The following is a 14,667-nucleotide window of genomic DNA, read 5'->3' as shown; positions in this document are numbered from 1 at the left end:
GCAAATGTCTAGAGATATCAGAATGTGTGAGCATCACAACCTGATTAACCTACGTCAAACAAAATCATAAATATTTAACACGAAATCGGTATCTGTAATAACATGTTAACGAATGTAGATCATTAATTGTTTTTTGTAGACATGCAAATGTCTAAAAACGAATCAGAATTTATTAAACAATAGCAAGTAATCTACAAACTAACTAGTTTTTGTTTTCTAATTAATGAGTACTTAAAACTTGATAGTATGACATCACAATTAATCAGTTAATTATTCAAATTTCCGAATAGCTTTTACAAAACATCACATCTGAATGATCAATCATAACCAACACATCAATGACAGATCTCTCAGATTTTTTTTTTTTTCGTATGGTGAAATATTTAAATTTGATATTGGTGTTTGAGATTATTTACATACATATGTATGATATTTAAACCTGACAATTAGGAATAAATAGGAAGTAACTATGACCCGACGTGATGTATATCCAACACACTGATCATCTATACTGTTATCCGAATTCAGCAGATTTCTCGTACTTTAAAAATACCAAAAATATAGATATCATCTAGTTCACTACGATATAAAACTTTTCTTTTATACACAAAAATGTGACGAATGCCTTGGATGAGATGGGGCTATGTTTTCACTACATTCATCGGTCTTTTACCTCATCACTCAAGCTATGAAAATGAGCGTTTTTACTACCAAACATATCCACTCCCGAGATATACCCAAATCATAACCCCCCATTAAGATAACGCCAATTTTTTTATATTACAGCTGACACAGGCAATACACTGTTGTAGCGTTATGAGTGCAAGTATTATTATTAGTTAATTTAGTGTGTGGTATATATCTCTAAGGAACGAGGTATCACACGTCCTTTAGTTGCTCGGAACACAGGGAGCAATGTAGCCCGTCAACACCCCCCAAATTATCGTGACATTTGTCAGCACCCCCTTAGCTCACAAACAGGTCTACTTACAATGTAAATTGTCCTTTTGCCATTTTCTGTTGGATTTTGATTGAAGTTAACTACATCTAGTTATAACCAGAGAAATAGATGGAATACCTGGCATCATTATCTAATTCATTCATACGCTATGGGGTTACGCTGGTGTTACGCGAGAGTCAATCATCACGATAGAACCTAATCAGAAGGTAACTGGCCCCAGTCATACAGGAAGATGCGTTTTAACAAAGGCAGATGTCACGGAGATCATTTTATAAGTCGAGACAGATGTGTAAATCTGTGGTTGATCTCCATACGAGAAAAGTTTTATAATTTCATCACTGCCACGGAATCAAAGTTTTTCTGACAGGCGAAGCTAAGGTGAAACAGACTGATACTAGCAGGATACATAGATCTATTTTAAAATCGAGAGTATAGACAGCTCAGATAAGTGTAGAATTCTATATCCCACGAAATGTAACAATCTTAAATTAACAAATGATGAATTAGACTTTGCCTCATGACTAACTGCCTATATAGTCCAGCTGTCTAAAAGAATACCTGTCTATAAAGCCCAGCTATCTAAGCAGTTATACCTGTCCACAATCCAACCTGTCTAGTATGACATCTTGTCTATTAAGGGTATCTTAAGGGTCAAGACAACCTGTGTATAACAACTAGCTGTATATAAAGACTACCTGCTTAAATAGGCCAGTATTGTTCCTGAGGCTGACACATAAACTTTATTTCATTTATACATTAACTATACACTGAAAATATTCAATACAATAAAAATATACTTACTATTGCCATTAATGTTAAAATATATTTTTCTAAACCACGGCCATGGTACCGATACATTTCGTAGTCGGCGGCGACCATGACCTCCACATGGCGTTTTAGCGAAGCAGAACGTCTATGTATATGATGAAACGGATGATTGTTCACACTACTATATAACACTGTACTGTCATTTAACTTAGAATCTCCATTCTCTTTCCTCCTGGTATGCTTGTAATTTTCTGAAAAGACAAAAATGGAAATAATATTTAAAATCACAGTTCTTACAAATTGATCTACCAGAAACATTTTAATAACATCAGATCCCCCCCCTCCCCACAGGGCTTCTTTAAGATATTTCTGTGTTACACAGTAGTAATCTTAACATTTGTAAATTGACATTATAACAGTTTCTCTCATATCATATTTGATATCCTTGTTTTAAACTAAAATTTAGGTCATGAAATACATCAATTACATTCTAAAATGTGTATTTGCTAGAGTTAATATGGTATAATGATTGACAGATGACATGAATTTTATTTAGAACACACACATCAACAGAAAGTGTTCAAAATATAAATCCTGGATATTAATTATTAATTAGACTGAAAAGATGGATACAGCTGCTATATATTTGATATTAATTGTCAATTAACGTTAATAGACTTAGATTCCCTGACATCAACTCGAAACTCCTCAAGTTAACACCCTACAGGTGTTTCAGGCCCCTGCCTATAATATGTATAATACAGTATCGTGTTGTGGCCCCTTCTGTGTAATATGTATAATTCAATATCTCGCTGCCGATCTCGATCAGGTGTCCTTATGGATTAAACAGGACTAGCTGTTGGATGTAGACTTTGATGTATCATTCGTTCTCCAGGAGAGAAACCACAGAAACCTTGCCTAACTAAAACTTTTATCTGGCAGCAGCAGCCATTACACCAATGCTAACTGCTTCCCACAAAAGTGATATTTTATAGACATATTAACACTTAAAGCTTTAGTTTTGTATTCAAGATAAATTAACATGTGTTCATTCACATGTATTTGAATTCCAGATTTGATAGCACATAAATCTCCAAATATTTCACTTTCAAATTAAGCCACTTGAAATTTACATGTAGCGAAAGTAATATATCTTGATAGATTATGTATATATGTTTTATAGTCGAGTGATAAGTCTGTGCACCTCTTCATAGGATCAGCTCTTACAGGGAGTAAATACTGAGTTTCAGAGCTATAATAATGATCTCTCTCGAGTGCTGAAAATCCTGCAGCGCTTTCAGGATTAGAGTTGCAGAAGACATAGAAGTGAGGGCTCCTTAGCCACGGAACTCACACGTGAGAACAGAACACCAGTTTTGCTGAATCTATAAATTCATACCTATGTGTATCTAAGTTTTATTTAAAAGAAAAAAACTGCTGCAGACAGGAAGCAGAATATTATCAGCTTTCCCCGACCAAGTTCATCAGGAACAGATACCACTATACATGTACAAGGATGTGTAGACTGTACACTTAAACTGTGTCAAATGTCGGAAGTTTAGGTCCGTCTGTAAAGGGGGACAAAAAACCAAAATCATCCATAAGAGGTTTCCTTTCAGCCTCAGATTGGGTGGAACGGTTTTGTGGAGGGTGCACTAGCGACCCAGACTACAATGGCCGAGTACCAAATAACCAGACAACACGTAGAGCAAAACCAAACTTATCACGTCGCAGACACCAACATTAGCGCTAGTCGACAAGTTTCAAAATCTATCCTTATCAATAATCAAGAATTTCTAGGCTGATTGTAAAGAAAAGCACACCAAATTATCACCTGGAAGTCGATTTTAGTAAGAGTGTAACTGCCAGAATTTGGAATATTAAGAGTTTTTTCCCCGGGATGACACACGCATGATAGGTTAACATGTTATAGCTATTGGTTGTGATCAGCTGTGCGGTATACTCTGTAAAACTATGTATCAACTCTTCTTAACACATTAGAACTGTAGGAAAACTGATAAAAACTTCAAATCAAAATTTTCAAAATATTCAAACACTGAGAAAAGAACTCCGATAGGAAACTTGATAAAAGGTTTTTTACCTACTGCTATAGTCTTCACAATTTTTTTTTTTTTGGCTTTTGAAAAGAATGCCAAACAGTTAACTTGTATAACTCAGGTACCAAGTTATTTCAAGTAATTGAGCTTTAAACAGCTGAATATAAGGCCGATCAACCATGCAAATATACTCATTGAATTAAGCAAACTTTTTTTTTTTTTTTCATCCAATCAAAATCTATAATTTGAACCTGTTTAATTCTATGGGAAACCAATATTAGCGTCATATGAAATGTGTTTCAAACCTGCAGACATACTGATAAACACGTTTTTTAGTTAAAACAAATTGTTTTTAATGAAATTGATATTCAACATGCTAGAGAGATGATAAATTTGACCAATCATATTTGTGACATGTTTTACACCAGAGACAAATGTCCTCGTAAATTTTAACTGATTAGATCAACAAAACTGTAACATCATAGAAAAATATGATTGTGACCAGTCATCTGGTGACAGTCCGCGGTGACCAAAGGCAAGGAATTTTACAGTGACGGTGGGGCACATCTGTGGTAAACAAACCCAAATACCACCATGTAACTCATCAAATACGACAAACAGAAAGTAAAAAGGCAGTGATCTATCATTATCAAACACTTATAAACTTCATGTCACAAAAACATAGATATGCATCTATTCATGTAATTTCTATTTGAGGGATTTTTCATTGAGATGATATCAGCCCATCTGAGCTTTACTTGATCCAGCATTATTTGTCCAAAACGGAGAGAAAATTTGATTGATGTTAAGAACATTATTCTACAGAATATTAATACGATTTATTATTCCGGAATATCATTATCATTAATGTGGCGTGATACATCTGGACATTCACCTTCTGAAAAACCTCAAAAGGAGATAACTCTGGATCTTAAAAACGGAGATTCAAACTCACTGCTAACAAGCCATGTCAGACCACAAAAACACGAATTAGATTCCCACTGCTAAATTGAATAGGGTCAGCCAACTGCTTTCTCCTGGTTGCATGTCCCTCCCGATAGCTCTATAATCAATCTGACCTTTCACCCTTGTGGGTGAGCCTGGTCCGTCCCACCGCATTGTGTTCCACTGAGATTTGTAGGCCTACATACTTATTATGACTTTAATCGGTATATGGTTGCTCATGAGTGGCAAATCTGTTTTACATAGTTTACAAAAAAAAATTACGGGTCAAAAGGTACTAATCTTGTCATTTCTACAAAAAGTTTTAATTCAGGGGGCAGAACTGTGATCAGAGGAATGTCGGAGTGTATCATTTGGTACGCTTCTGAATCTGTTAAGTGTGTTTTAAAACTTGTTGAAGTGACGACATCAGGTGGTTCAGGGTCCAACGAGCATGTAGTCATGGGTCAAAAAGAGCAGGTATTCAACGGCTCCTTCAGTGTTAACCGAACCTAACCTTAACACTATTACAGCCCGTCGAACACACGGCTGTCAAACACGATCGTCAAACACAATCGTCAAACACGCGGCAACATTTCCTGTCACAACGATTCAAACATGCACAAGAATGCTCTCAACTCCCACCTCTCAATTTCTACTCCAGCCACTTGATTTATGGTCCCTGACTTCAACAATAATGTCTGGAGAAAATATTCTATTTTACGTTAACAATGCCGAAAATTTCATTAGCTCTTGTTAACATCTGCAATGACTATAAAAGGGGTCAACAATGTTTTTGTCATGGAAATGTAACATTTAAACTCCTATTAACAGTGATTGATGAAGGCCAGGCACTCAATAGCACTGCTCTATGTCCACTACTGATACAATCTGATGACCCCTGGTCAGTTTATACCCAACACCCTCAAATGTCCACTCCGAATACCTGTATCCATTTCACCAATACAATGGCATATACAATGTAACATCATATTTGTTTTGGGTGTTACAGTAGTATAAACATCCTTGATGCGTATTTGAGAGAGCTTCAAATTTGGCGTGGCTAGTAAAAAAATCTCAAGATTCAGTTCGGGTAATGTTTTTTAAAAAAAAAATCAGTTAACGTATAATATACCAAGTATCTTACCATCATTGATAAAATCACAGAGGTAGTTATTGATAACTCTACATTCATATTGAAATTCATGCTTAATGGTATTTACATAGCAATTTGCTAATGTGTGCAATTTTGCATTCATAGTATTTGTGAATGAACAAGAAAAGTGTGAGAGTGTGAAAGTTATGATTTTTGTATCTCCAGTTCCAAGCCATTTGAGGCGACAGTCATAAGATCATGAACACTACAAACTGATATGACTTATTATTGGCACCAGGCTACTGTTTCCGCTATACCGGTATATATGTCACAATTCATCCCCTAAGAATGTCAACCACAAACATCTACACAATGCGACACTGTGGTCTACATACAGTCTCAACCCAATGATCCAAAAGTATTTCGCATAAAAAAACCATTTCTGGGCATTTCAAAGACAAAATTGTTACTTGGCATTTTACAGACAAAACCTATAATTTCAGAACATTTCAAAAAGTCAAATCATTCAAGGTTATGTCACATAATTTTACTATTCCAGAGAATTTTTATATATATCCCAGCATTGCTGAGCATTTCAAAATATTACAATCATACTAGGCACTTCAGAAGACCCAACCAACCAAGAGCATTACAACAGACCAATCATCCAAGGTTCATCAAATGAACCAGGCTGTTCAGAAGATTTCAGCAGGGCCGAGCAAACTAGAGCATAAGACCCAATCTGCCAAGACGGTTACTAGACATCAAGTTGTTCTGGGCTTTCTGCAGACCCAAGTACATATCAGAAGACAAAACTAGCCTAGAGCAAAACATAAGACACAAGGAGCCCAGGGGTTTTTAAAAGGGCCAACTATTCCATGGTATTTTAGACCCTTAAGACTACGGCTACTTTCAAATGTAAGTGATCGGAAATAACTTTATTTTGTCAATGAATACCAATATATCTAATGACACTTGAACAATTTAAATATCCAGAATTGAACTGGCTTGTCTATTTGTATTACACTACAATTCGAAAGCTGATGAATAGAAAGTAAGATATGCATGTCCTTTACAAAAGCAAAACTGTTTAAATTGAACAACCTTACAAATAAATTAGTTTTCTGATTTTAGACGATACTTTACAAGTAATGCCTTGATTAACTGAAATCAAGTGGCTGTAATTAAAAATTTGCTTGACAGGCTGGAATTTTGTAGCACCTGAATGAGAAGGTAAGCTGGTGCTTGACTGGTCAAGAATCCTGAGCCGAACCACCTGGACACGGTACTATCACAGGTGAAAGAACTCCCGTCATTTTTTACTTTGTAAGTCTTGGGTATCTCCACTTATATAGGCAATCCCGATTGTGACACAAAAAACATTTACAATTCTGCATTTCCATTTCCTTTCAATGACAGAAGATGCGTGTGGTACTGATTGTGTGGATTAGCACATCGTACCTGGGGATCGGCTTTTATCCGTATGCTCCCTCACTAAATCTCAACTTATACTCGTTCTCACGACACAAATGGACATTTAATCATTTCAAAATGTAGAATATATTAACCAAAAAACATCACTTTTTGTTGGCAAACAAGAGGCTTAGGGGTGCGGTCAGTCACTCACAGAGCTCAGTTTGCAATAGTGGACAAGGATTATCTGTCCACGGGCGGTCAGTGTCTTGTTAGGGCTTGTCGTGAGGATCGACCTCGTGTCCCGGTCACAGCCTCCACTGGACATTTGTGTCCATCACAAATGACGTTATCGTAGGTAAATTGAAACGCTGTAATCTTACACTGACCAAGACAAACAAGCATCGAGGACAAAAAGACCTTTCCGAAGAGTGTTAAAAAGACCATGAATAATGAGTTGGTAACGCTACACCGTCAATATCCACACATCACAGGAAACCTAACTTCACATGAATACCAAAATACTCTCATTCTATTTTTTATTCGCTTTTTTTTCCACAAAAAGGGTCAGTGACTTTTGTGTTTCGTATTTCAAGTATATTATTTATAATCAATACTCACTGGTCCTGAATTCTTAAATGATTTTATTCCACAAATCAGTTTTATGATATTTTCTGGTAATCTGTCAAATATGACAAGAAGTAACTTTACTTTCATACATATCTCTTATTTGGATCCTAGCAATTAACCTTTTTCTACTTACTCATTCATAAATACACTCTATTTAACCCCTGACGGTCGTATCTAAACCACCTGTCATCTAAATCTCATCGGTTTTTACCAAGTTACACAGGACTTGTTGAAACTGATACTTGTAACGCATTTATTCACATTCTTATAACCATTATAAAATACAATATTAGAAATTTTGAAACATTGTTACCATCATAAAGCTGTATATGAATCATATGCCTGCATTCCTGTACAAAGTAACTCCCATTTGCAGGCTGTTAATAGCAGTTGAAAATCTAATAACTGAGTCAACAAGATCAAATTTAAAATACTAGGAGTTGAACACCACAAAAAAATATGTTATCATAAAAAAAAAGTAACGATAAGTATAACATTGTGATTTACTTTGTGGCGATGCAGCTAAGTTCTGAGATATTATCTCCTGGGAGTATTTGTACACCTGGGTTTTTTGTGCAGGAGAAGAAAAAAGCTACTGACTTGTAAGGAATTCTGATGGAGTTTCTTCCTTTTATGGCTCTGAGTCAGTCGCCTTTTGACTTGTAAAAGTAGATAGCTTTGATGTTAAAAATGATTCCGATCTTATCGGGCAGAGATGATGGAGAATTGTCAGATTTGGTATCAGATGAAGTGGTGGTCAGCCATTTTGTACAATTAAACAGAGACTGTGTTGGGAAAGGTATGAATGCCTATGGTAAGGTGTAATGACTTCAAAACGTAGACAGGGTCTTCTCCTTGGGTGTTACACAGGTAAACACGAGATAAACGCCAGGTAAAACGAGACTTCTGCAAAGGACAATCAGTCACTCTTAATGGATTATTATCTGTTTATGAATGAAATCTGCCATCAGACGAGAGCAGCAGGGCTCTATACAATGGTGCCAGTCACCAGAATCCTGATGTGGATTTTGATACTATGGAAAGCGATACACATAGCTTAAGGTTGATTTTTGCCCCAACCCTTTGACTACTGACACAGAAAACTAATTCACACCCCCACTTTCATTGACGATGTGTACACTAACATACAGTAGTAAAATATAGCAGATCTCTACTGACCTGTTCAGGTGTCAGTCATAGTGCTAATGAACACTAAATCACAGCACAGGTGGGGGAGGGTGGAAAAGATAGGTCAAGATAAGAGACATAACGACAGGTAGAGATAACTATAGGTAGAGATGACGACAGGTAGAGATGATTACAGGTAGAGATGAGATGACAACACGTAGAGAGGATGACAGGTAGATATAACGACAGGTAGAGATGACGACAGGTAAAGATGATGACAGGTAGACAACAGACAGGTAGACATAATAACAGGTAGAGATGTCGACAGGTAGAATTGATGACAGGTAGAAATGACGAAAGGTAGAGATGACTGACAGGTAGAGATGACGACAGGTAGAGATGACGACAGGTAGAGATGACAGACATGACGACAAGTAGACATGACAACAGGTAGATATAACGACAGGTAAACTTATGATGACAGGTAGGAAAAACATTAAATGAAAGTCATGAAGACAGGTAGATTTAAAGACAGGAAATCATGACGACAGAAAGACATGGCATCACAATTTAAGACTAGAACTCACAAACTAACCAGATATGGTTATTATAAGTCCACTTCTAGCCTACTGACCAGATATGGCTATTACAAGACTAGAACTAACCTACTGACCAGATATGGCTATTACAAGACTAGTATTAGCCTTCTGACCAGATATGGCTATTACAAGACTCAAGATCTAACCTTTTGCCCGGAAAGAACTAGCCTACTGACACACAAAACTCATATTATCTATGTGTTGCTTCCATTTCTAAAGTTAGACAGCTGAAAGTCCAAATGTATTTATAGTGTGGCCAGCCACAGCAGCCGTCTGTATTTAAATGACCTAGTCCAACTCAGCCATTGACCTTTATCAAGGTCATGTATACCTAATATTTGTTTATGCCAGATTTAACATATCTACTCTAAAACGAACCCCCCCACATATGAAAGTTGTGGAAAGCAAAGCAGGACATTGTGCAACATAAAGGGACCCTGAATGAGATAGGATGAGCTGCATATAGGAATGTATAAGTTCTATGTGTGATCATTTTTTCCTGACAAAACTTTGTAAATTTATTAATCAATCTATATTAAATTGTTCTATAACATTAAATACAACATCGTGATCAATCAAGCTATTAAAGTTTTAAAAGTGCATTATAATTCTCTGATATCCATTTGGATATGTCTTAATTATCTTATCCAAGCTGTCCTAGAATAGTGAAGAAACGGTGAGATTTCCATAATTCATACATTGGCACAAGTAGCATGGAACTTGGCTTCAGTTCCAACCTATACAAGCTTAGTGTTGGATATCTACTAGGAAAAACCAGGGCGGATTTTCATGAATGAAGATCCCTGGCCAGATGGCATTGTTAAGGTCATGGTGTGCCATCACTGACAGAGAAACACAGGGGTCCCCCCCTAAAGGTCAGAAGGCTTTGTTCTACCTGGCAAGTACTCCCGACTAGTGCTGTAACATTACCATGCTCGGACCTGTCATATGTAATAATGGGAGCTGTAGTGGGTAGCTTCCTGTAGATCAGTATCACTTTCTGGTTACACCCCAATCCAACAGCATTATCCTCGCCACCAAACACTTAGCAGAGATAAGGTCTACAGAGGTTGCATTGGGCTTTAGATAAGGCCAGACAATAACATGTCTGTAACAGTACCACTGTCAAGGTCATTGTCAAGGTCATCCTCAAGGGCATTGTCTCGAAAAACTTCTATACACCAGTCCAGTAACCAATCATTCTGATCTTCAGAATGACCATTGATGGCTGGTCAAGTGTTCTTTTAATCATAAATGGTCAAGCATGGCTTCAACAGAAATTATTCTGACCTTCAAATTGACCATTGATGGCCAATGATTGAATGATTGACTGGACTTAACGTCCTTGGACACTTGATGGCTGTTAAAGTGTGCTTGAACATCATCAATGACGAGCCTAATGATTTTGATTGGCTAATATTTGACCCTAGTTAGCTGTTCTGTTCACACTTTCACTTCTGACCTAGAAAGGACAGGACTTAATAATAACGTCTATAATAATTGGCCTACGTGACATCTACGACACCAAGGTCTTCCTGAGGCCACACCTCTTCAACACGAAAACGAAATAAAAGTAAATTTCTGGTGCCAAAATGATACAGGTTTGCCAAGCATGACCTTCGTAATACTGTCTATAAACACAAATTATCAAAGACGGGGCAAGGTATATGAGGGATAAATACACCCTGTAGATCAAATACTCTTAAATTATGGAAACTCTATGAGATAAGTGTGTGGAGACATAGCGATCTCTTGTTAACAGAGTAACATTAGGGGCGTCTGTTGAAATCCTCAAAACCCGAGAAATTCACACTACATGTGGAAAAGTCATCATGTAATGCTAAGTTGGGGTTACATGAAAAGTTAGATTCCTGCTCCCCTCCATCCATCATTCGCTCTCCCGCAGGAGTTTGTAATCAGGGAAATCATGAGGCAATGAATGACGAAACCTCAGAGAGCTTACAAATAATAATCTCTAAGCCTCAGCGCTAGAGGTTACGAACCTCAGACCCAGCTATCTACCTCTAACATTACAGACACAATGACCTGTACATGTGTAATAACATTCAACCTCTTTGTATATTTATGTCAGGAAACGCTGTGCATTGGTGGTAAGATTCTGATCAGGTTTCAGCGGGTTTGGAGTCCCAATGCTCGCAGCCTACAGAGTTCATGTCTTCAGAACAGTACCTTCTTTTTTGAAATATTGTCGTTCCAACAGACGAAACAAGACATTAGGTGACTTATAGGACATCTTAATAGGGGCTGTTAAGTGGTACACAAATCAGAGTCTAGCAGTGGAACATTGGTTTCAGTGTTTAACTGTTCCGTAAAATGTGTTACGAGGTTTTCAGTGCAAGCCTTCATCAGACATAAATGCTGCTGTATGTCCGCATTTTTAGGTAGTTACATTGTAAGTCAGCAATGAAATTTCCCTGTAGAGCCTTCCCGAAAATTTCTAATGCCTCTCAAGTGTATTGTTCGGCAGAAATACTTATGGTACAAATTAGCTCACGAAATATCTAACAAACAAATTGTTTGCAAACATAATTAATTTGAACAAATAGAATTTCGGAAGAATCTGTGAGGATCTATTTTAGAGGAGAAATACAGATTGAAATGCTATATATCTGATCCCCGGGAGATGAACGCCTATGATTTGTCACAGAATCAAATTACTTGACTTTGTTTTATAGAAGAAACACATGCCAGACGGATATTACAATGCTGTAGACTTTGGTTGATTTTTGGTAAATGTACTGAGGGCATCAGGTTTGTTTACCGTATTTTGTAGAAAGGTAAACAAGTACAATTATTCAAACCATCGACAAAATATTTGTAATTAACCGATATACAACAGTTGCATTTTTCTTTGGTTTTTTGTTTCTCAATATTTTCTATCCAAATATGATTCTGTTCTCAACCACAACTAAGCTATCTTTCTATCTTCGTACTCATATTCATCCGTTACTTCAAAAAAATTCCAAAAGAAATTTTCTTTTTTCCCTTACTTTTATGCTAAAGATTAAAAAAACTGCAGAAAGACTTTATTTCAGCAACCACCAAACTTTAACAACAACTTAAACTAATAATTCATATCAACACATGATTCTTGTTTGTCCTAATGGTGGTATGTTTGAGGATCTCAATGTTTCACAAAATTTTAGGGAACTTCCGTAAAAAATTCATGTGGTCAGTTTTAAGCTGTTGACCGAAATACCATTCGTATTGGTCAAAGACAGGTGTGCTGATCACTCAAGCTGACCGGTCTCATTGGTTCCAGAAATACAATGTACTTCCGACATGGTATGTGTATGTAAAAAATCTCAATGAAATTTTTTTAGTGTAACTTTACTATATGTACCAGAGTGACCTTTGCGGTTTTGTGGTCGTCATGGATACAAAGCTTATCATATAAATAACTTAGTCGCCCAGTGACCCTGTCCCATTCATAAGTAGTGGACAGTCTGACTGGACATTCAGAAGTACATTAATAGTAACTAATCTTATCGTGGCATGGTCAACTTACAACCCTCATTGAACAATTTTTACAGAGATACACTCAAATCAGCTAATTTTTAAATGGAGAAATTTCCAATCACATATATTGATTTAAGGAAATGTTTGTTACTATAACAATTTCTTAGATAATAAAAATCTTCATGATTGAAATTTGAAGTCTGAATTGTTACATTAAACCTGCAAGACCCATCCAAATCCTAAAACGAGACACTTTATCATTTCCTGTACAGTGACGACAATATTTACACCGTTATTATGAATGGGCAAATCTGACCTACAGATGCTCTAATACAGTCATATTACCTAAAATCTAGATTAGCTTCTATATTGTTTTGGCTTTTTGTTCTATGGTTCTCATACAATTGCATCATATTGCTCTAATACAGTAAAGGTCAAATTAATTTTTTTTATATAATTATGTCTTTGTAAATTCCCTTACAAAGAATCATGTTTGGTGTTTTATTTTACTGAAGGCTTTGATAGTCTTTGATAGAACAGGTTTGACAAGATTACGCTGATCTTGCGACCATGAACACAAACAAAAGGTTGAATGTCGTACCTTTCCGACATTGACTCGGAACTTTGAATCACACTTGACTCTCCAAAGAGTGGACACCCTACCCCGATGACTTGTAGTAGAATTTGATTGTATCATTTTAAAGCTGACGTTGATCTGACAAAGTATCCATGAAAATGTCAACTATATGACCCTTATAATGCAAGTAAAGAAGAAAACCTGTATCAATAGAAAAGTAATATTTGTGTAACAACACACCCATTCTACTCTAAATAGTGCAAAACCTGCATTGTGTGGATCGTTCTGCCTAATTAGATCTGGTCCAACACATTGGCCAATAATCTCGCTAATGACGAGTGACATGTCACAGTCACATCAGAGCTCAGCGATCAAACATCGACAGGTCAGAGGACAAAATACATTCCCACTTTGATTATTCTATAAAATTGGTATTGCGTAAACCTCGGAGATATCCCCCGGCCTTCCGACTCCTTCCCATATCAACCATATTGGAATTCAAAAGTACAACTTTAAATTACTGCACCATAAATCAAACGAGATGGTTTTGTTTGAAAAAACAATATAAAGCCATATCAAAATCCAATACTCTAAACACAAGTCTGAGTCAACACCGCTGATGTGTCTCCAACGGCCATTGTTCCCCCGAACCCTAATGAATTAGCCTGCAGGCCTCAATCATCCTGGGCCCCAACCCTTTAACCCCTAATCCCCTAATAAATTAATGTCTGTAAGCCTTCATTCTATAACAATATTAGCTTGTGACCTCCTTTCCTGCTTTTGTATGTCGGCCAATCTGGAAATACATCATCAACTGTATTTGCTGTGGCATTTTGAACTGCCCATGGGGGGTTTCTAACCTACTTTAACATGCTGAGGAAGAGCCATTTTGACAGACCTCCCAGACAATTTTAACTTCCCCAGCTCCAAACTAAGCATAAATCCTTATTAGTGTAGCTTTGCATGAGTGGGTAGGAGGTGTTTTTGTTAGGCTGGGCGAGGATAATCGCGGTCCA

General features: G+C 36.8%; 1 protein-coding gene across 1 annotated transcript in view; it reads right to left on the bottom strand.

Moving 5' to 3' along the window:
* The window catches only part of LOC138304716 (A disintegrin and metalloproteinase with thrombospondin motifs 9-like), a 151,441-nt gene that overhangs the window by 103,507 nt on the left and 33,267 nt on the right, over positions 1 to 14,667 (bottom strand). Inside the window, exon 4 of the mRNA XM_069244956.1 lies at positions 1,763 to 1,980. Within this exon, the coding sequence (XP_069101057.1) occupies positions 1,763 to 1,980 (218 nt within the window). The remainder of the gene's footprint in view (positions 1 to 1,762; positions 1,981 to 14,667) is intronic.

This window comes from Argopecten irradians, chromosome 12 (genome assembly GCF_041381155.1).
Source record: "Argopecten irradians isolate NY chromosome 12, Ai_NY, whole genome shotgun sequence".
Lineage (NCBI taxonomy): Eukaryota > Metazoa > Mollusca > Bivalvia > Pectinida > Pectinidae > Argopecten > Argopecten irradians.
Note: the sequence above shows the minus strand (reverse complement) of the source record. Positions and strands in the feature narration are given on the sequence as shown.